Source organism: Solanum dulcamara, chromosome 6, assembly GCF_947179165.1.
Source record: "Solanum dulcamara chromosome 6, daSolDulc1.2, whole genome shotgun sequence".
Classification (NCBI taxonomy): domain Eukaryota; kingdom Viridiplantae; phylum Streptophyta; class Magnoliopsida; order Solanales; family Solanaceae; genus Solanum; species Solanum dulcamara.
Window position 1 is genome coordinate 719,722 of NC_077242.1, and position 21,764 is coordinate 741,485.

Genomic DNA, 21,764 nt, shown 5'->3' on the forward strand with positions numbered 1-21,764 from the left:
TTGTGTCTTATGAGATATTGTAAGAATGTTATAGTGTCAATTGAAAAAAAATGATTATCAAATTATAATTAATTACATTTATTTTAAGAAGTTACGTGTATAAAATTAATTATCAGAATTCATTATCGAATTGATTAATCCGTATTGTATGTATATTAACTCAATTTCTTAAAAATAAATTATTTCTTTACGCTCAATTATACACTCTTGAACCCCTCTTGATGCTTTTGAAAAAAACCCACCGTGCCTACTACTAACCTATTTTGTTGTTCTTCATTCTTTCTCATAGGATTTATACTATCTTAGTTGCTATGTTTTTTCACTGTTTTTTTCGTTTTTATACTTAAATTTGTTGAATTTGAATTGGTGATATTTTAAGAACAGTCTCTAACGCTTCTACGATATAAAAATTAAAATATTTTCGAAGGAAATTTTTTGAAATAAAACGACACTTTTCTAGTGGGAGTGTGGGTGAAAATAAAAGCTAATAATAACAATTGGGCAAATGTCAAAAATCATATATAGTCGCACTTTTCAATTTTTCATAATTAAAAAATAATTATTATCTCAAAGTTTCAAATCACAAATGAAAAATTAGAAATTTTATGATAGCGACTATTTATGATAGACAGTTACAAAATGATTAATCAACATTTTTTTTTACTTCTCAAAAAAAGAAATAATCAACTGACACTGCAAATTTGAAAAATTCACACCCGATACACGAAACTCCTATTATTATGCATGAAATTTTGAAAAATACTAAATTACATGAAGCCCATTGTACATTCGTCTAATTTTTATTTTGATAAAATTATTTTTTACAACTTAAAATTCTCTAATTATATGACGATAACACTTATCTTTATACGAAATATGCTATTTTTGTAAATTGAACACATTATCCAAATGAAAACACTTTAATGATAAGTCATCTTTATCATCATATAACATTTAATCATTCTAATAAATAATTTATCTTATTTTCAAGAATATAAATTTAACATCTCTATAAAATAGGGCTATGAAAAAATCAAATTGAACCAAACAGTAGGTTATATATTTGGGGTGGGGACAAAAGACACTGCATATGCTTCTTTACCCTTTCTAAACATTGGAATTTCCGAAAGTTGTCTATGGATAATTATTTTTTCCAAAAAGGAAAACAAAATAATTTTTTAAAAATAATTTTTTTTCCTTGGATTTCTAGTCGTGGGGGTAATTTAGTCAAATAATATAATTTTTAGCTGTACCCAACCTTCGTAAATCTAGGAAATTTGAATGGGTTGGTAACTGCTAGCTGGATTTTCAAAACAATACTTATAACAAAACTGATTTTACTAAATCCCCGTAAAAAATAAAAAATATATTTTTTTAAATTTTGAATTAGTAAATATAGTATATTTGAAGTGATATAAGCAAACAGTTGTAAACAGTGTAAAAAAAAATAAGTGTTTTGTTTCTGTAACATTCTTCCACAGTGAGAAGAACATATATATCTGACTGTTCAATTTCTTAACAAAGTAAGTTTTTTTTTCTTTTCCTAATAAGGGTATGTTGAATCTTCACTTTTCTTGTTTTTTTTATATTTAGTTTTTGCCATTCTTGTTTATAAAGATTGTGTTTTTATTTTGTTGTGTTTTACTATGGGTCTATGGGTATGTTTTCCTCCTTTAGGACTCTGTAAAAATTTGTGGAAAAAAAGAAAAAAGAAAAGATTTTGATGGTTTTTCTTGTGCAGAATGACTAGATTCAGGGGTTTGAGTAGGTAGGGCTTAGGAGTTGGCGGAAAATTATACTGCTTGATATTTTTGTTTAATTGTATATATATAGCAGATGTTGAACCACTTTTGCTTTCTTGGTGTGTTTAGTTTATATTTTGAATCATTAATGAAAATACTGGCTCGTCAGTGTATATTTGAGTTATGTTTGATCTTTGACAATTTCATTAGCCAAATCTTTAAGGAAACAATTGCTTAATCATTATAGTGTTTGTTTTCCCCTTTGGTAGTGTACCTGTTTTCTCTCCCGCGAATGGTTGATTTTTCTACCGGAAACAACCTCTCTGTCTCCATTAGGTAGCGGTAAGGTGTGTACACACTCTAGCCTCCCCAGACTCCTGCCAGTGGGATTACATTGGTATGTTGTTGTTGTTGGTTGATTATATACAAATGGGAAAGAAGCAGCCTTTGCTATTTCAATTGCTGGGTCATATAGTAGTAATGTTAACGTAGCCATAAATCTACAGGAACTGAGCACACTCTTGTTTTAACTATTCTCCCCTTCAAAAAATGAAGAAAAGTTACAAACTTTGAACATAGTTTTAAAATTATGTGTTAAACAGTTAATATTATCAAATTTAGTAGCTTTCGCATACAAAAGAAAGGCGGTACACAAAGGATCTCCCTTCACAGGGGTCTGGGAAGACATGTTACCTAAGGGTGTGATGTAGGATTTAATATTTGTTGAAACATAGTAGTTTTCACATATATATTTATGTTATGTGTTGAATACTTGGTTTAGTTGAACCTGTAGGCAATAAATTCCATCCGCCTCTGTGTATAGGTATCCTATAGTAGTGTTAGCCTATCTGTAGTGTTCTCTGTTAGTCAAGATATTATGCAATGTATGGTATTAGACTCTCATTGTTGTCTCTGTGTTGCTGACTATGATCATTTGGTTTACCTTTAGTTGTCTTATAACTGCACTTTTTTTGTGTGTGTTTAATTTGTTTCACATGATACAGTAGCTCGCTGCAATGGACCCTTTTGAGGCAGCGAGAGTTGTGCATGAAAGAATCATGAAAGTTGAACCTGAGCAGGTTACAAGGAAGATTCTTGCCTATATTTACTTTCAAGTCTATCCAGAGCAGGAAATGATTCGATTAGCGTTGGGGCCTGATACCTTAATTCACAATGTGATCCAGAAAGCGAAAGATGAATTTAACCTAAACTCAAATTCAGTGTTTCGAAGCCCTTCTATGACTCCGGTCAATATAGCAGATCCCCTACTACAGTTTTCACATTTTTCATCGGCTTACCATAAAGCGGCTTCTCGCTGCAAACCTCAACTCTCTGATGAACATTCTTATTTAGCTGAAATTCCCTACTCCAGCAATGAACCTCCGCAAAAGTTCCACCAACTTGAAGAAACAATGGACTTTGAGAATTTGAATTACCCAAGTGGTTACTGCTATCCAGAAGCTGCCCTTATCAGGCCCAACAGAAATTCTCCTAGTCCGTTTAAATTTCCAGTTAAGGCTTGCCACTATTTCAACAAAGGGTTCTGTAGAAATGGTACCAGTTGTAGGTACTTTCATGGTCATCCATTTCCCGAAAGCTACCCACATACTATTGATCCAAATCTATGTGAATATTGTGATGAAGATGAAGTTCTTTCACCTGGTTCCCTGGAGAAATTGGAGCTAGAGATAACGGAGCTCTTGAAATATAAGCATCCTGTTTCGATTGCATCCCTTCCCATGATGTATTATGAGAAGTACGGGAGAACACTCCAAGCGGAAGGGTATCTAACTGAGAGCCAGCGACATGGTAAAGCTGGTTATAATTTGACAAAACTTCTTGCTCGATTGAAGTTTGTTCGTCTGATTGAAAGGTGTTTACCTGTACTCTTGCTTTGTTTCTTATTTAGTCGAACGATCGTATGTAATTTCTAATATGTTTGGATGCTGTGTTACAGGCCTCATGGACAACATTCTGTAGTTCTGGCTGAAGATGCAGCAAAGTACATGGACCCTCATGGTGAAAGGAGTGATCCAGGTCCTATTGTTAGTGGTTCACGTCAAATATATTTGACATTCCCTGCTGAGAGCACTTTTACGGAGGAAGATGTCTCTGATTACTTCGAGTATGCAACGCAACATGTGATGTTTTATGTGCTTTGCCTTTTAATTAGCATTCAATACTTCAATGATTAGCTTTTTGTTTTTTGTTTCCAGTACTTTTGGGCCAGTTCAAGATGTAAGAATGCCATGTCAGCAGAAACGGATGTTTGGATTTGTTACGTTCTTTAGTGCAGATACTGTAAAAATGGTTTTGTCAACAGGAAATCCACATTATGTGTGTGGTGCTCGCGTTCTTGTCAAACCTTATAGGGAAAAGTCAAAGCTATCTGAAAGGTACTTAAATAGGCGTCAACTTGGATGACACGTTTTTGTTTTTAGTTCCCTCATGCTCTCTATAAGTTCCAATCATACTGCAATTTCTTAATGGCACATCTCGATTGCTAGACTAAGTTGACCTTTAATATCTCTCTGCATGTTTTGGTAACGGAAGCCTGGTGTTGCATTAAGAATTCAGCTTCTTCTCTTCTTCTATTTCCTTGAACTCTCGTATAGATATGAAGTGAACTACTAACATGTTTGGTATTACACGGTTTATAGCTTCTATTTTGGATCGGATATACTTCAACTAGTTCACAATGATCAGTCCAGTTCATCTCTTCTTTCATTCACTGTCTAATCTTATTTCCTCTCCTGCAGAAAGCACCAGGAGAGACTGGAGTCGTCAATATTTTGTCACTTACAGCGTTCTGACTTCGATTCTAGGCTTCGAGAAAGTAAGACATTTACACCGGAAATTGTGCTCAGTTTTAGACTGAATGTAGTTCTTTTTTTCCTGGAAGTAGGGTGGATGCTTCATTGATTTTTTTACTAAATATACATATAATCACCTAGGGTATTTCGAAACAGTCTCTCTCTCCGACAAGGTCGGGGTGAGGTCTGCGTACACTCTACCCTTTCCACTCACTTGTGGGACTATACTGGGTATTTTTCTGTTGTATACATATAATATGCAAAAAAAAATACAAGTGTAGGTAATTTAATTGACACTACGTGTCGGTCAGTAATCCTAGTGCAGTGGTCAAGCGTGTCGTTTGCCTAGCAGATGTCAGAGGTTCGAAAGTAATCTTGATCCATTGGTAAGTAAAGAATTGACCCTTTGATCTCCACCAAGATGAGAATCGACAAAACCAATGGGCCAAAGCTTTTTTTCCTATAAAATAAAGTGATTCTGAACAAATTTAATAGTTCGAAAAAGAATTATTTCAGGTTATGAAATATTTTGCATACGTCGCTGACTGGAAGATTTAATTGCTTTCCCGCGTGTTCACCTTTTGTCTGCTCTTTGCGTATGCTTTCTTTGATCTAATACATTCATGGGCTGCCAACAGGATTTAAGTCCCCTAGAATGCTACGGAAACATTTAATGGAAGAGCAATTCCTTGAACTTGAGACTGGGCGACTTGCACAACTGCAGTTATCGCGGAAACCCATGGCTGCTCTGCCCTATTTTCACTCCCCCATGGATGAATTTAACATTTCTCAACGTGTGTGTATACTCCTTTTTATTGTTATTTACTTTTGCTACACACCTTCTGTTATTTATTTAAGTACTCTGATTTTCTGTACTGCATATGTCAGCAGCACATTCCAACCATCTATTAGACATTCAGAATAGTGGATCCTCGGAAGAAGATAATCCCAAGTATTCAGGAAGCCATTATGCTGATGACGAAAGGTATACACTCAGAGTTATATAAATTGGTTCTGATGGTGGTCGTGTTGCATTATTCCTCAATGTTTTCTGGATTGAAATCTGATAGCATGTCCTCTCGTTTTACTTTGATGTTGCTTGCTTAACAACCGAATTTAAAAAGTTCAAAAAAATAAATGGTCTTGATGTTGCTTTACCTAGTCTTTCCATTTGCTGTCACATCGTTCCAAAGGTGCGTAGAGTAATTTTTCCTTGCATTATGTCTCTGCATTCTCCTAATTGTCCCGCAGACAGGTCCAAAAGTATGTCAAATAGTTTGAAGGTAGGTCTGTGCTTAATTTTGTATTTAGCATAATAGTTTTGCTTTGTGATTATTTTGTCCAATGGTGGGGTTCGTGTGTCATTTTTTTGATCCGAATCTCATCATAGACTTATTCTTTATACATCTTGGCAAATGAGCCTTATACTTCACTTGGACTCATTTTAGTTTTTTTTCATTGTTGTATTGATGTAGCAATCAACGAATCAACCTGCCAGACAGTCCATTCGCATCAGGAGTAGTAACGAGCAGTGTATCTTCAGTTCTATAGGTCCGGATACACATTATTTTGGTATACAAGTCTGTTTCAAATGCATCATCTTGAATTCGAGAGAATACGTAGTACATATAGCAATAGAGTATCCTCGACACAGCCGGACTAACGTAACTTGGCCAATTTAGGAAAATATGATACACAAAGGCTTACATGCTAGATGTTGGGTTTAGAAAAGAGGACTGAAGAGGTGATTGTCCTTGGCAAAGAATGTTATATATAGTTTTAACTATAGTTAATGGAGGATAATAGTGAAGATGTAGGCTCAAAAATATGTTTAGGATTTTTGTGAAGTTTGAATACTTGGTTTAAATAGAAGCCTTTTATGTTTCTTTTGCAAACATGAAACTTGTTTCATTTGAAATGTTTGTCTCTGGTTTTTGTGTTGGGTAAATTGCTTCATCTGAAATTTTACATGTACATATTCTCCTGTCTCAATTTATGTGGCACAATTAGAATTTTGAGGTTCAAATTTCTGTAATAGAAGTTTTAAAAGACGTTTAAAGAAATTTCAATTAAAGGAAAATCTGGTAGACTCCAGAAATTTCAACATGAAAATTTAAAGAAGTTAAAGATATGAATAAGCCAAGGAGATTTAATATATGATATATATATATATATATATATATATATATACACACTTGTGTGTATACTTTTTAACTTATATATACATTATAACAATCCAGCAAAGGAATATTGAATGAACTCGTTGCGCTGCTAGCTTTGTTTCTTGGTGTCAAGGGGGAAAGACTTACATAGTTATGGCGTAATTTGAGGTAATAAAGCACACAAATTAGTCGTTAGATGGAGATAAATGTTTTTTGGGGTAGGTTGGTGCGATAATAAATTATTCCCTCCGTCCCTTTTTAGTTGTCATATATACTAAAAATATTTGTTCACCAAAATAGTTGTCAATTTAAACAATCAAGAAATAATTAATTATTTTTTTCAAACTTTACCTTTAGCATTAATTATTTTAAAATTAAGAAATATATATAAATAAAATTAAATAATCAATAAAAGATATATTAATTAAATAATAATTTTAATTAATAATTTTTTCTTAAAAATTATATTAAATTTCATCATGACAATTAAAAACGAAACGAACGGAAGGAATAGTACGGAGTAAATTAAGGTCGCCGTGTTTGACTGGTTTGTGGAGACCGAGGGAGAGGATCCACATTGCAAGAAACATCGATTTCGCACAAATGCCTCAAAGTTCTTTTCGAAGACATAATTTGAAATCGTGAAATGCATGGATTAGACGGAGATTTTATAAAGTTAAATTTTATATCACGAACTGAAATAAAAAGGAAGTGAAATAATTTTTAAAGTCTTCCTGTAGCTTTTCTATTATAAATGTGGCGTGGCTTCACATTGATTTTATCCTTTACCATGTAATAAATAAGTGGTTGAAAAGTATTTCTATCATCAAAATAAGAAATATCTTTTCGTATGATATAAGTTTATATTTTCATATTATAATATCTTACAAGTTATGCCTTGATAACAAAATAATAAATAATTTTTGCTGAATAAATTTATTTGTTCAATATTATAATATCTCATAAGTTATTCATAAAAGATATATCAAATTATATCATATTTCAGAAGAACATAATATATTTTGTTTAAAACACAAACCCACACATATAGTCTATCATCCCAGCCATATTAGTTATCAAAATTTATTTTATCTAAAAAGGATAAAGAATACATGAAACTTGAAAGGTACAACTCTAACTTCTAAACGCTACAACAAATTTTGAAAAATACTTTTGCTGTATAACTTAATTCTTACTGAATTTATATTGAGTTATTAATTGGATTATTAACATGATGTAACTTTTTATTATTTGCGCAAAAGAAATGCTACTCAAGCTTTGCGATTGCTATCCACACTTTTTCCTTTCTTTTTCTCTTTATAAATGTACTTTGATCCATAAATTTTCAATAAAAGAGTAGCATGAACAAAACTTAAAGAACATCAAATAAAAATTAAACCAAAATAATTTGGGGTCATTTGCACTTTTGGCCTATTTTGTATACGTCTTTAATTTAGGTCCCTCAGAGCAAATAATTTTTTTTATAGTGCATAAATATATATTTTTGTTTCACAAGTTATGTCTGAATATAACTTTAATCTTATGCTCCATTTGGACATAAATTCGATTGCTAAATCACAACAATTGGGCCAGCGGACTTCTGAATGGGCTGTCAATTATATTTAGGTCGGACCTATATGGAACAACGGGCCTATGGGTCAGCCCGTTACGAAAGAGGAACAAATACAGAAACTGAAGTTGCTTTTTTTCCGATCGTAAAATTCAACTGGAGTATCCGCCGGCGGCTACTGACCAGAAGAAGAGCAGCTAAGAAGGAAGAAGGAAAATGAACACAGATATCACAGCATCAACAAAGCCCGAATACCCAGTTGTAGATCGAAACCCACCTTTTACTAAAACCGTCGGAAATTTCAACACACTCGATTACCTCCGGCTCACCACCATCACCGGGATTTCCGTCACCGTCGGATACCTCTCCGGTAAATTCTATCTCCTTTTCCTGTTATTTACCATTCTATTTACTAAAACTCAAATTGTAAATCTGATTGGATTGCTTAATTGGATCCTCTATAAAGTTTCAATTTTTTTTAGTTGTCGGTCAACTTACCGGAATATTCCTCGTTTATTGGAACCCCTTCAGCGGAAAATTGCACTATTTATATTTTTATACATGTTTAAAATTACTTTTTGTTTCTTCATATTTTGAACATCCATGGTAAAAAACCTGGCCACGCCACTGCTGTTATACTTTGGGAAGCTCACATTAAGGGGCTGGGTAGAAAGAGGGTTAGGCAGAATCTAGTAGTTTTGGTTGAAATCCGTATGTATCTTAAGAAATTCATTTAATATGTACACATTATTAATTTGGAATCTGTAATTCCAAAGGAGTAAAACCCTTAACACGTAAGGTTCAAATCCTAGATCTGTCTCTGCTCACATAAGCAAGTTATATCCTTTTGTTATTGATGAACTTTGGATTTTTGGGCAGGAATAAAGCCAGGGATTAGAGGGCCATCAATGGTTACCGGAGGTTTGATTGGGCTAATGGGTGGTTTCATGTATGCTTACCAGAATTCTGCTGGCAGGCTCATGGGTTTTTTCCCAAATGAAGGAGAGGTAGCCAAAGCCAAGTACAAGATTTAACTGCTTCCCTTTAATTTTCTTGGTTATTTTGGATTCCCTTTTGTAGTTTCCCGGAGATGTTATGGAAACAGTGGGCATTTCTCTTTCTTTTTGGGAACTTTGTTGAAAGTAATATCTTTAATAATCAGTCTGGGAGTTGACTATGCATTATTTAGTGTGATGATGTTGTGAAATGAACGTAAATGAGAGAATTGAGATTCATATTGCCGACCCCAACTTGTTTGGGACTCGGGCATATTTGTTGTTATTTTTGAATCAAGTGGATCATATTCTTCACATTCTTTATGCCACCAATTGATCATAGAAGTATATTGGAGTTGCATTCTCTTTTTTTGGCTTGTTCTGTGTGTTCATAGATGAAGCAGTGAGGATTCATATACCCGAAGCCAATCCCAACATGTTTGGGACTGAGGTGTAGTTGTTCTTGTTATTGTTTGCTTTTTGTGGTTGCTTTTCTGAAAGAGAGGGATAAGATGGGAACGAGTTGGAATCCTCTAGTAACATTGGTCTTTTGATTTTGATTCTTACTGTCATATCCTTATTTGCCTTCTTGAAGCTGTCATTTAGTCTGTTTCATCGACGGATATAACCTAGGTTTAACACATTTCCTCCCATAAAGCTGGCAAACATAGCACTAAATTATTTTGTTTTCCAGGAAAGTAACCATTCCGTGAAGGTTTCTCTAATCCTATTTTAATATGGGGGTAATGCAAGTAAAATAATAGCAATGATAACAGAAATGATGTCATGAGAGCACTTACATGCAGACTTTTGGAAGAATGCAAAGAGATTAGCTTATCTATTGATTCATTTCAGAGAAAGTGTGAAAGCTGTAAACATACTTTTGACACTTTTGAGAAAATGCGAAAGCTGGAAGAGGGGAGCATTGCAAGTGATGGCTTGCTTGAAGTTCTTTTTGATGTTTAACTCTTTCAGTGCAGATTGGATATAGTAGCAGGTGCTTATCCTTATCGAAAATGATGTCAAGCAACAAAGGACTGGAAGTGCTAAATATTCAACTAGATGTTTCATCTTTAAATTTGTGTGGCCAACCCCACTTGTTAAACATTTTTCTAAGTTGCTTTTAGTTTATTTTGTTGTTAAGTTTTGCTGTTGCATTCTGGGTAGCTACCTCTAGAAATATTTGTTTGCTGAATAGAGATCGATGTGTTGCTCTCGTTGTTTGATTGGTTTATTGTCCTTCTCTGGTTACATGTTGCATCTACGTGAGCCACATTTAATGATTTGGTGGGTGACCGAGGGTAGAAGGTTAGTAGGTAGTGGAGTGTTGTGTTGTTTTTCAACAGGCCTAGGCTTGATGGTGTCTTTCTTCGTATTAGCCTTATTCTTGTAGTTTCTTGCTTTTGATATCCATCATCTGATGTTTATTATATTTCAGTTATCGCACTATTTTGTTGTTATTGCTTCTTTCATGAATGCTCTGCACTGCTTTCCTTATTAGTTATGTTTTCTTCACTGTCGTTTTGCCTTTTCATAACTACTTTGATTTACTATACTTGAGCCCGAGGGTCATTCAGAAACGACATCTCTACCTCGTAAAGTTTGTGTAAACTCCACCTTTTCAAGACAATTTCACTTGGTATGTGTTGTTTTGGGTGATTGGTGGCTTACCTTTACGTCTTTTTCTGCCTTATTTTTCAATTTTCGTTTGCCCTTTGATGGATTGCTCTATCAAACTTGTTTTTGTTGGGGGTGGGGGTGGCTGTGGAAGGCCTGGACGACTAAACATTACATTGTGTTTATGTTTGGGCAGAAACCAAAATATCCTAGCTGTTAGCAATGCAGATCCGCTATAAACCTATTGGCAGAAAGTCCTTAAAAATGACACAATCATTGAAAATGCTCTTCAATAATTAGCTCATATGCGATTCATTTTCATAAAGATTACAACACACACAAGAAGACTCCTTACCTAAGGACCGGGATGAGTGATACATGCAACAAGCACCAATTCCCCTGATACATTAAGTCAATGCAAGAACACAAGCATGAAGATTATACAAGACCGTTAATCAAGGATTAATGAACGCTTAATCATTATACCAATTTAAATCAATATTCACTAATCACTTTTCTAATGTTCCAAGCTTGAGTAACTTAAAAATCTTGATAATTTGTTCACATGTAAGTAAGCCTCCCCATTTATTTTAACTTAAAAAGAAAAAGGAATTTTTTTTACACAAAGAACAAAATATAGTAACATATAACCTTTAAAAAAAATAAAAAAGGCCTCTTATCTTAAAAAGCAATACAATTTATCGTTGACAGTTGCAATGACAAACATGTGATGTCATATATTAAAAAATAATCAAATTTTAAGATATGTATTCTAGAAAACAAATTTAAAATGGTCAATTGTAGACAACAAAAGGATATGTTGTTTAAGGTAAAACATTATTTATTGAAGGATATGGTCAAAGGTTGGCATTTATTTTATTTTTGCTAATAATAAATGCAATATTTATCCTTTTGCCGTGGAGTTAGGTATTGGGTGTCCTGTAACAGTCAAAAGCCTCCAACAGTTTATTTTTAATTTATTTATATTTAATCCAAAATATATTAATTCAATTAATTTATATTCACACTTACAGCATGTGTGTAAGGAGAAACACAATCTATTATGGTTTTTTTATTCTCTAAATTCCACCTCGAATTGAGATCATTAGTTAAAAATAAAAGAATCTCATTCATGTCACTGCATTTTAGCTAAAGTGATTTTAAATATATTATGAAATTTTGATCTATTTAATAAAATGTTTTTTAATGCCATTATTTAGATTTATCCCGACTTTTCTGAGTAGTGCACTTGAAATCCTTTCGACTAATATAAAACAAATATTTAATATTCGTTTAAATTTATTTATTGTTCAACCTTACAAATATTTTTATAAAATATAATATCGTCCAATATCTACTAGCTTACAAAACTTTTCACGATGTAACATATTCTCATTAGATTTTCAATTTGTTAAAAAGAGATCATTAGATCTTAATCCACATAGTCCATAAGTTACAAAAGTAATTAAAAAAGAGATTTCTATAAAATTATATGAGAAGTTTAAACTAAAATTAGTTTTTAAATATAAAAAATATCATTCTTTTTAAATTAATTAAAATGGAGATTACAACGTGGAGTCAAATAGTCAATGATGATTGTACAACCACCAAAAAATTTAATGCTGACTAATGAAAATATCTTCCCAACCCAAGTCAAAGACAAAAAATTCATCATTAACTATTTTTTTCTGAATTTATTACAAAGTTGAAAATCAAGATTGATTTTGTTTTTGACTTATTTTTTAGTCTTTTTTTCAGCTGGCTTCTTCACCACTAGTGGCTTCCCAAAATGGAATATGCCCTGTCTAAAGTTAGCTTTATTCTCTGATTACTTCATCCATGTTCTTCAATTTTTGCTTAAGATTTCTTCTCTGAGTATCAGGTATGCTTTCTTTTTCACTTTATTTGATAATCTGAAGATATGGGTAGTTTTAATTCTTGGAAAAAATTGAATCTTTTAGTATAAACTTAAAACCCCTTTTCATTCTTGAAAAAAAAATGGATCTTTTTGTTTTTCTTGTTTCAGTTTTTTGTTGAGTGGGAGTGGGGGTGGGGGGTTCTTTATGCTTAGCTAAATTCTGTTGTTAGGTGGTAAGCTTCAGTTCTTTGTAGCTTTTAGAAAGCATCTGAGATTGTTTTTTTTTTGTTCTGTGGATGTGAATTATTTATTTGCCAGTAAATCTGAGAGGAGTTCAATGAATTCTTGTTTGCAATGGTAAAAATTGGGGCTTTCAGTCTCTATATGGAAGATCTACAAGGCCAAGACAGTGGATAGTGGGGACCTTCACCCCTAGTCCCTATACCTTTTTTTAAAAAAATAATGAAAAGAAAAGGCTGCAACTTTGGTTAAAGTGCTTTAATTTGATATGATGAAGGGTATAAGTTCAGCTTAAATGAAGCTGTGGATATTTAATTAGCCAACCCCAACTTGTTTAGGACCGAGAGGTAGTTTTTTTTTCCTTCCTTTCACCTCTCCGTAGGAGCTCCTCCTTTGCACCCTTGGTGAATTGATGCACCAACCTTTTGGTTGGAGGTGGAGGGTACTTTTCATCTGAGCTACCCCCTCTTATCGAGAGGTAGTTGTTGTATTGGTTTAAGTGCTTTAATTTGATATGATGAAGGGTATGAGTTGAGCTTAAATGAAGCTATGGGGATTCAATTAGCCGCCTCAACTTGTTTGGGACTGGGAGGTAGTAGTTTTTCCTCTTTTCATCCCTCGGTAGGAGTCCCCTCCCCACCCCCCCACCCCTCCAATTGCACCCTTGGTGACTTGATGCTCCATCCTTTAAGGTTGGAGGTGGAGAGTGCTTACTTTCTGAGCAACCCCTCTTGTCGAGAGGTAGTTGTTGTATTGGTTACAGTGCTTTTAGCACTATGAACAAAAGCATCTGTCCGTCCAACACTTTTACTAAATTAAGTTCAAGATGTTCTTTATAAATTGGTGTTCTTTTGATTTCTCATTAGTGACAATTGCTATGGATTTATTTAACTTCTCTACAGGATATTTGGATCATTGAAATGTGTTGTGGATGTGAATGTTAAAGCTTGGAGCTGGAGAACTTTTTGTTGACGAGGCCGGGTGTATGCTGGAATTTTTCCTATTGTATTCTGGATATATATGATATGCTAAACCGGTAGATAATATTTCACAATGAGGCCTTCTCAAAACCCTGAGGATATCAACGAGTTTAACAGATTCTATAACCAACCCATAGAGTATCAAGATTCCTTTTTCCTCCCTTCCATTAACAATCTGAACAACAACCAATCGTTCTATGCTGATGTCTCTGCCTTAAAACCTGACCAACACTGCTATGTTGAATCATCCACGGGAAATTCTAGTGAACTTGTTTCCCATTCACCTCCTATTGTTAATTTCAATCCCATGATGCACCAAGGTTCAGATTCATGTCGTTCAGATATGTATCATTCTCCTGATGATACATTTCAATCGTCGGGTAACAGTTCGTGCTACACTAGTGATGTTACTGACCTGAAGCTCAAGTTAAGGGAACTTGAAACTGCAATGCTGGGGCCAGATTCAGAAAGCTTGGAATCATATAATACTATTTCCGTAGCTGCAGCCAATCAAGTTTCACCGGAGTCAGATAAATTGGTTGGAATGATGGAGATGATGCCTAGCGGAGACTTGAAAGAAGTGCTAATTGCTTGTGCTAAAGCAATAGCGGAGAATAATTTGATTACAGCTAAATGGTTAATGTCAGAACTACGCACAGTGGTATCCGTTTGTGGGTCTCCAATACAACGTTTAGGAGCCTATATGCTGGAAGGTTTAGTTGCCAGATTGGCCTCCTCGGGAAGCTCCATCTACAAGGCCTTAAGATGCAAAGAGCCTACTAGTGTTGAGCTATTCTCGTACATGCACTTGCTTTACGAAATCTGTCCATACTTCAAGTTTGGATATTTGTCAGCAAATGGTGCAATTGTTGATGCCATGAAAGATGAGAACTCAATTCATATAATTGATTTCCAGATTGCTCAGGGTAGCCAGTGGATCACCTTAATCCATGCTCTCGCAGCCCGGCCTGGTGGACCCCCAAGAATCCGCATCACAGGGATTGATGACTCCACGTCAGCTTACGCCAGAGGAGGAGGGATTGAAATCGTAGGTCGAAGGTTGTCAAGCATTGCTGCATCTTGCAATGTACCTTTCGAATTTCATCCCATAGCTGCTTCTTGTCCTGATGTTGAGATTGAGCATCTTAAGGTTCGTCCCGGGGAACCATTGGCTGTGAACTTCGCGCTCGTCTTGCACCATATGCCTGATGAGAGCGTTGGAACTCAAAATCACAGAGACAGACTTCTAAGGATGGTTAAAAGCTTATCTCCCAAGATTGTTACCTTAGTAGAACAAGAGTCCAACACTAATACAGCCCAATTCTTCCCCAGGTTTTTGGAGACACTGAACTACTACCTATCTGTATTCGAATCAATAGACGTGGCTCTACCTAGGGACCATAAGGAACGAATTAACGTTGAGCAACATTGCTTGGCCCGTGAAATTGTGAACATATTAGCATGTGAAGGGGCAGAGAGAGTGGAGCGTCATGAGCTTCTTGAAAGGTGGAGGTCAAGATTTTCTATGGCGGGGTTTAAACCATATCCGTTAAGCTCCTCAGTGAATGCTACTATCAAGACTCTACTGGAGAATTACTATCAGAGCTATACGCTTGAAGAGAGAAATGGTGTTCTTTATCTTGGCTGGATGAATCGAGATTTAGTTGCTTCTTGTGCGTGGAAATAGTGTCTATCGGAAACAACCTTTCTATCCTGCAAAGGTAGAGGTAAGGTCCACCTACATCCTACCGTAAGTAGGTGCATGTAACTTGTAGCTTAATAATGGTAAGAGATAGTAACACCTTTTTTTTTCCTGTTTGTATTAAGTTAAAAGCACAGTAATTTAATCTTATGAGGATCTGTTCTATCAGAAACTAATCTCTGTCTTTTTTATCTTTCACATTGTGCATTTTATTGTTAGCTCAAAAGTTGGTTCATTAAATAGCGGTTTTAATCCTTGAGTTATAATCATATTCCAGTTTTGATCCCTGTGTAATTCAACTAAGCATATTTAACCTTCCATTGTTGTAAGCGTGTGACGTGAGGTTGGACAGGATTGAGCTTGATTTTGTTAACATCTCTGTCAACTCCTGCAATCACTATTGTACGATACAAAACAATACGACTCAGGATACGTACTAAATGAAAATTCGCAAAAATACACTTCCATCTTATCTTGACCATAATATTTTCAGGAAATACATTAGCCAAGTACCCTCATCATAATTACAGAAAAATATAATACATTGAAAAAGTTCATCTCAATTCCTAGAAAATGTCATTGATCCGCATTCATGGGAGAAAAGATATTGGAGGTCGACATTTGCTCAGTCATCCACTGTTGTTCCATTTCCTAATATACTCTAGGTATGTACACAAAGATACATGGATAACTTCTAGGTGAAGGTGTATTATACAGCATGACGGGTCCTAGAAGTATCTATACTTCAACTAGAGATATCTTTGTAATCCACCAAGATGCAGGAAAAAATATAGATGGTGGCTTCTTATTGTTAAGCTTATACTTGAAGGTAGCTATGATCACGGGCCCAGAAGTATCTTTCCATAGTTTTGGAGAGACTGAGTAGAAGGTTGTAAAGGCAAAGTTTCGAAACTAGGTCCTTGAACACGATTATCTATAGCTCCAAATCGGCTTATGCCACTATGGACAATACCGTAGCGTGCTGCAACTGCAGCTGGCTGTACTAGCATCATACCAGAACGTGAAACTTGAACTTGGTTATGGAGGGTGTGAAGTTGCCCGTTGTTCCCATTCTCTAGACGATATCCAGTGCCGACACCTAGATCCAGACTAAGTGAGTTGGTCTCTCCTGCCCTGATCCTTGAACCGCCAGTTACAGGTGAGGATCCATTCATTTCATGGTTATTATTTCTTGCAGCAGGTACATCGTGGTTATGTTTTCCTTCATATGTGGTGATAACAGCTTTAGGATCATGAGAAGCCCTCTCCACGTGTTTCCTGACAGGGCATCCAGCATTGGTGCACTTGTAATAGCTCCTGCATGACATGAAAATCAGGAGAAAAGATTGGCCACTCCCGATTAGAGAATAACTAAGAAACTTCAAAGATAGATGAAGAAATTTGGATATGCATTGACTTGGCAGGATATATGGGAAAAGGAAATGCTCGAAGCCCATAGCTTCTGTCAATTTCCACCTTAAAGCAATCCGCATGTTACAAATGCTTACCACAGATCCATAAGAATCATGATGCATGCGAATGTTTGATGAACTTAATGATAAATGGTCTTAAATTCCCAACTACAAATGTTGGCTTACAACAAAGAAGATATTGGAGATTGATGGAATAAGGATCTGCTATCCTAGAGACCTCATTGTCTCTTTTAGGCTCTTACCTCATCAAGAGAAGGCATATTATCACAAGTGTCACACTTTCTTAGGCTACAACTCAGATCATTTTAAAATGACAACTTTATAGACTAGCCAACACAACCAACAAGAAGTAATGACCTTTGTCAGATACTTGTTACATAGCAAAATATATCTGGTCTGTGAACATGGCAATCATGTAACATGACATCTTCAGGTAACTACAAACCATAAACATTACATACCTCGGATTAGGATTGCCTCGGACCACCTTCTGTCCATATTTGCGCCACTTGTACCCATCATCCAATATATCAACTTCACTGACCGTTTGAACAACAACACGTGGTTCACGGATAGGCTTAATCACTGGTATTATATCCATCCCACCATCCATTTTCCTGCTTAAAATTTTAACCATATATCAGATCTATTGCAGGAATAAATTGAAGGTGTTCCAATAGTTTTACCTTCTTTTCGCAAATTGATCATCCTCATCCATATCATCATTAGTACCATGCATCTGTGACCCAGCTCCTTCAAGACCATCAGTGTCTGCTTGCTGAGGTGATACGGGAGTACTACTAGACTCGGTATTACTAGTTTGGACATTGGTGTTGAACTTGTCTTCTACATAGACTGAGAATCAATAAAGGTTGACTCAGAATAACATTACGAAACTTCTTCAGAATAACCACTTTATGTTTAATTGAGAGGGAAAAAATAATAACAGAGCTACTTGTGTTTACCTTCTTGACCCCTGAAACACGCTTCTTTCTCACATTTATCTTCTTGGATAGACATGAGAGCACCAGGAGAAAATCGGCGGCTCAGTTGGGGTTTAGGATGATCATGCGAACCTTTATAAACAATCTCTGTTATTTGTCCTTCAGGTGATCGCTCAAATATCTTTTTCACTTCACAGTTTGGGTATGTACATTTGTAATAGCTTCTCGGAAATTCACTTCCTTTAACAAGTTTCTGGCCATACTTTCGCCAGTTATACCCATCATCTGATGATCTCTCAGATGTTACTGATGATACATCTTTATGATCGGCATGTGAACCTTGCATGCTTGCATTAGATTGACCTCTCGGATTCATGGCATCAATGTTAATAGGTTCATATAGACTCTCTTCTTTTGATGAAGAATCAACATTAATAGGTGCAGATATACTCAGTTCTTTTGATATTTCCAACTCGTGTTTAGCTAGAGATGAAGGTATTAACAATTGAGGATGACTTTGATCTTGAACTTCTTTTAGTGGTTCATTTTGTTGTTGGTTGAGACCTGTAGAAATCTAGATTACAGAAGTATATTAGGTAGGTTGGAACTGACTGCTAGTAAACTAATACATTCTTTTCTACAAATCCAAATATTTATTTTTGAAGATCTACAAGAAGAGAGAACTTAATAGAAGAGGGCCCAAAAGAAAAGGCGTACAAGGCAAATTCATACTCTGTGGAACCTTTGAGATATACAGGGAAATAGATGCTTCTGAACTAGATGTGACAGTATATAAAGGACGCATATCATCAAACCCATCCACCCATCATGCAAAATAAAACAAGGACGAGGAAGATATCAAGAAAATAACCACTAGATGTCACCAACCCTGCAACTTAAATAAAGCAATTGTGTGATACATGTTGATTTTCTAAAAGTTCAAAAGAATACTTTGATTAACACACTGGTTATTTATATCGTACATTTTAACATCATTGAACGGATGCAGAAGAATAGATTTAAGTTAGTTGTTGTACATTCCTTGCAAAGTTAATTGGATGGACACACCATCAATCATTTTTATTATTTTTAATTGTAATGACTTCAAATTCTGGAATTTGTTAATCGAATACTTTTTTAATAGTAATGTCACAAATCATAAAAGAGATAAGAAGGATCATCAACAAGGCATAGTAGATGAAAGGTCCCATCCACTGGTTTAACAATTCATCTCTTGACATTATGCATGAACCCACCAAACTACTGCTCACAGTGCTATCAATTTACCGACATAACCAAATTAATGTTGCTCTACTTGTGTGAAAAGGACTGTAGTACTGCCACTTAAGAAACATGAATCTCTTCGATATGTAGAAGAAAAAAACAGATTAGCAAATCAGAGCTACTTTACTTCCGGATAGCATGTTACAACATTTAAAAACTGCACAAATGACATTAACTGCAAATAGATGCCATATCAAGAGAAAGACACAAGACCAAGAACCTCAAAGTTAAATTTTCATTTTTTCTAACTTAAACATCGGTCAGTTGTTATAGAGAGCTACTGCTAGTAAAAAAGCTCTCGTTTCAATAGAGCATTACCACATGTTCAGTTGCTAATGATCCTGATGTAGAACTAGATCCACCGGCATATTTGAACTCAAAGCAGTTGGATTTTCTTTCAATGTATGTATTGCCACTAGAATAACCTCTCGTTAATAAGAATGCAGCAGCCCCACCAGAGCCTTGCCCTGTTTGAAATTTGGAGAAGGAACCTGTAGTTGGAGATGGCTCAGCCTGCAGGTTATAAGTGAAATAGACTAAGAATTTTGATAGGTAAATGCAATAGGCTTAAGTTATTGATCACAATTTTCTTTTCCAAAGGGAAACACATTTATGCATAGACAGACAGAGTACATATTATTTACTGTTCTTTCTCAGTTCTGCTTCGTCTGTCTTTTTATTTTTCATTTGGGTGGGAGGAAGATAGATGCTACTTATATTAGTGCCAAAGATCACTTATCTGCAACAGAACATTAGCATTTACACCCGAATAAGACAAAACATTTACACAAGCTTAAAAAGGCATATAGGTTAGAAGAACAACATAAGGGAATTTACTGATGCCACTACAAGGACAGAACATTAAAAAATGAACATCTTTTTCCATAAGGAACAACATAGTGGAGAAACTGAGCACCTTGTGAAAAGGAAGATTCATTACGTGAAAAAACAACACTGATGCCTAACTGAACTTTTTCCAGGCAGAAGAACGAAGAATATGTATTCTGGTTAAGGCCAGAGGTATAATTCTATTATTATACGCTATATGCACCAATATAGTACATTGTTCGTGTAAGCATCAGAACCAACGATGACAATTTGCACAGATAAGCATACTTATATTTATAGATAAATATTATATTCTTATCTGAGCACTTAGATATATGAAGAAGAATCAAATGAACAAGTTGCAAATTACAATGCCAATGAAAAGAACCAAATATCTAATCAATAATTCAAACCTTACTTTAAGAAAGCAATAATCACATCAAAAAAATTCCTCAAATCGTCCACTGATTAGTATATTATGACGCAATCAAACTGAACAAAAGAAGGAAAAAAGCTTTAATAGTTTGCATTTCACTCAATTGAAGACAGCACAACTATACACCTTACTCTTAACAACACTTAAACTAATTAAGATTATCTTAATAGTGGTTAAGATTCCCTAATTATTTTACTTATCGCTTGTCCTTCGTTTTCTTATCAACTAAACAATAACAACAGCTAATTAGTGCTCGTAATCTCCTCAATGTCTTGGATCTACTGAAATTCTCCGATTAAAAAAAGGATCATAGCCTAAAATAACTTCAAAAATTACCTAACTTCAGCTAATGTGGAACATTTAAACAAAACAAGCTTAAATTTCCTATCGATAATGATTTAAAACAACAGAAAAATGTGACATGACGGAGATAAATAGAGATTGAGAACTGACTTTGATGTTAGAAAGAAGAACAGGAGATTCAAGGAAGGAGGAAGGACTGAGACCGGGAGGTATGGTGATACAGGCGGACCTAGAGATCGGGAGCATAGCAGGAGTCATGAGCTTGTACTTAGCACCGCCGTTCGATCCGGCGGAGTTGTGTCGAAAACCACCGGAGGATGTCGTTCCATCTGTGAGTTGTTGCTCGGAAGAAGAGTGGTGCTGCTGCTGCTGGTGAGAGTGAGAGTCTTCCATTGACGATTCAGAAGAGCTTTTTTGGTGTGTAGGAGAAGACAACAGTCAAAAGGAGTGACCGGGGGCAGTGGGCAGGGGTAGTTTCGACATTTTAACTAAAACGGTAATTTGGCAACTTTGTAAAGCAAGGGGATCGTGTAAATTTTCTAATCAAAAGAAATGTATTCAAAGTTGGTAACGATAGAAAAATAGTAAAATAAACAAATTAAATCAATTAATATTAGTAGTAAAAATTAAAGAATAAGATTTAGCATAAATATAAAATAATGCTATATTTTAAAAAAGGAGAAGAGGAGATTAGTCCCCTTCCTCTCACACATAAAAGTATGACAACATTTAATTATCTATTACTTTTATATCATAATACTCGACTTTCATATCAATCTTATATAGGATCTTCGTGTCCTTAGAAAATTAAAGATGTATCATGTCCTGCATAATTATTCTTCCTAATTTTTTTTGGC

At 35.0% G+C, this 21,764-nt stretch overlaps 4 protein-coding genes across 7 annotated transcripts; 3 read left to right on the plus strand and 1 right to left on the minus strand.

Annotated features, from left to right (window-relative positions):
* The first annotated feature begins 1,435 nt into the window (after positions 1–1,435).
* LOC129893395 (zinc finger CCCH domain-containing protein 18-like) lies at positions 1,436–6,486 on the plus strand. 3 transcript variants are annotated; one of them, XM_055968910.1, is made up of 8 exons: positions 1,436–1,523; positions 2,747–3,615; positions 3,700–3,867; positions 3,959–4,138; positions 4,502–4,578; positions 5,194–5,349; positions 5,444–5,540; positions 6,031–6,486. In XM_055968910.1, the coding sequence occupies exons 2-8, from the start codon at positions 2,759–2,761 to the stop codon at positions 6,104–6,106; spliced, it is 1,611 nt and encodes a 536-aa protein (XP_055824885.1). In that variant the 5' UTR covers positions 1,436–1,523; positions 2,747–2,758; the 3' UTR covers positions 6,107–6,486. The 3 variants fall into 3 exon arrangements, with proteins under 3 accessions (XP_055824885.1, XP_055824887.1, XP_055824886.1); XM_055968912.1 differs by having other exon boundaries at positions 5,447–5,540; XM_055968911.1 differs by having other exon boundaries at positions 2,750–3,615.
* A 1,886-nt stretch (positions 6,487–8,372) lies between these two features.
* Positions 8,373–9,597, plus strand: LOC129891710 (NADH-ubiquinone oxidoreductase 20.9 kDa subunit). Its single transcript, XM_055967162.1, has 2 exons — positions 8,373–8,657; positions 9,167–9,597. Exons 1-2 carry the CDS (start codon positions 8,504–8,506, stop codon positions 9,319–9,321), a joined length of 309 nt encoding a protein of 102 aa, XP_055823137.1. The 5' UTR covers positions 8,373–8,503; the 3' UTR covers positions 9,322–9,597.
* Positions 9,598–12,595: 2,998 nt separating this feature from the next.
* LOC129891707 (scarecrow-like protein 21) lies at positions 12,596–15,869 on the plus strand. 2 transcript variants are annotated; one of them, XM_055967159.1, is made up of 2 exons: positions 12,596–12,781; positions 13,900–15,869. In XM_055967159.1, the coding sequence occupies exon 2, from the start codon at positions 14,051–14,053 to the stop codon at positions 15,662–15,664; it is 1,614 nt and encodes a 537-aa protein (XP_055823134.1). In that variant the 5' UTR covers positions 12,596–12,781; positions 13,900–14,050; the 3' UTR covers positions 15,665–15,869. The 2 variants fall into 2 exon arrangements, with proteins under 2 accessions (XP_055823134.1, XP_055823135.1); XM_055967160.1 differs by lacking the exon at positions 12,596–12,781 and adding an exon at positions 12,970–13,589.
* Positions 15,870–16,126: 257 nt separating this feature from the next.
* Positions 16,127–21,361, minus strand: LOC129891706 (probable WRKY transcription factor 20). Its single transcript, XM_055967158.1, has 6 exons — positions 21,058–21,361; positions 19,659–19,853; positions 18,078–18,630; positions 17,799–17,967; positions 17,574–17,729; positions 16,127–16,996 (listed from the first exon to the last, which is right to left on the minus strand). The coding sequence occupies exons 1-6, from the start codon at positions 21,298–21,300 to the stop codon at positions 16,519–16,521; spliced, it is 1,794 nt and encodes a 597-aa protein (XP_055823133.1). The 5' UTR covers positions 21,301–21,361; the 3' UTR covers positions 16,127–16,518.
* Between the last annotated feature and the right edge of the window lie 403 nt (positions 21,362–21,764).

Coding starts and splice junctions, on each gene's coding strand:
- LOC129893395 (XM_055968910.1), top strand. CDS start 2,759: ATGGACCCTTTTGAGGCAGCGAGAGTTGTGCATGAAAGAATCATGAAA. Junction 4,139..4,501: donor AAGTCAAAGCTATCTGAAAG/GTACTTAAATAG, acceptor CCTCTCCTGCAG/AAAGCACCAGGAGAGACTGG. Junction 4,579..5,193: donor CGATTCTAGGCTTCGAGAAA/GTAAGACATTTA, acceptor GGCTGCCAACAG/GATTTAAGTCCCCTAGAATG.
- LOC129891710 (XM_055967162.1), top strand. CDS start 8,504: ATGAACACAGATATCACAGCATCAACAAAGCCCGAATACCCAGTTGTA. Junction 8,658..9,166: donor CACCGTCGGATACCTCTCCG/GTAAATTCTATC, acceptor ATTTTTGGGCAG/GAATAAAGCCAGGGATTAGA.
- LOC129891707 (XM_055967159.1), top strand. CDS start 14,051: ATGAGGCCTTCTCAAAACCCTGAGGATATCAACGAGTTTAACAGATTC.
- LOC129891706 (XM_055967158.1), bottom strand. CDS start 21,300: ATGGAAGACTCTCACTCTCACCAGCAGCAGCAGCACCACTCTTCTTCC. Junction 17,968..18,077: donor GTGTTTCAGGGGTCAAGAAG/GTAAACACAAGT, acceptor ATTGATTCTCAG/TCTATGTAGAAGACAAGTTC. Junction 16,997..17,573: donor CGAGGCAATCCTAATCCGAG/GTATGTAATGTT, acceptor CATGTCATGCAG/GAGCTATTACAAGTGCACCA.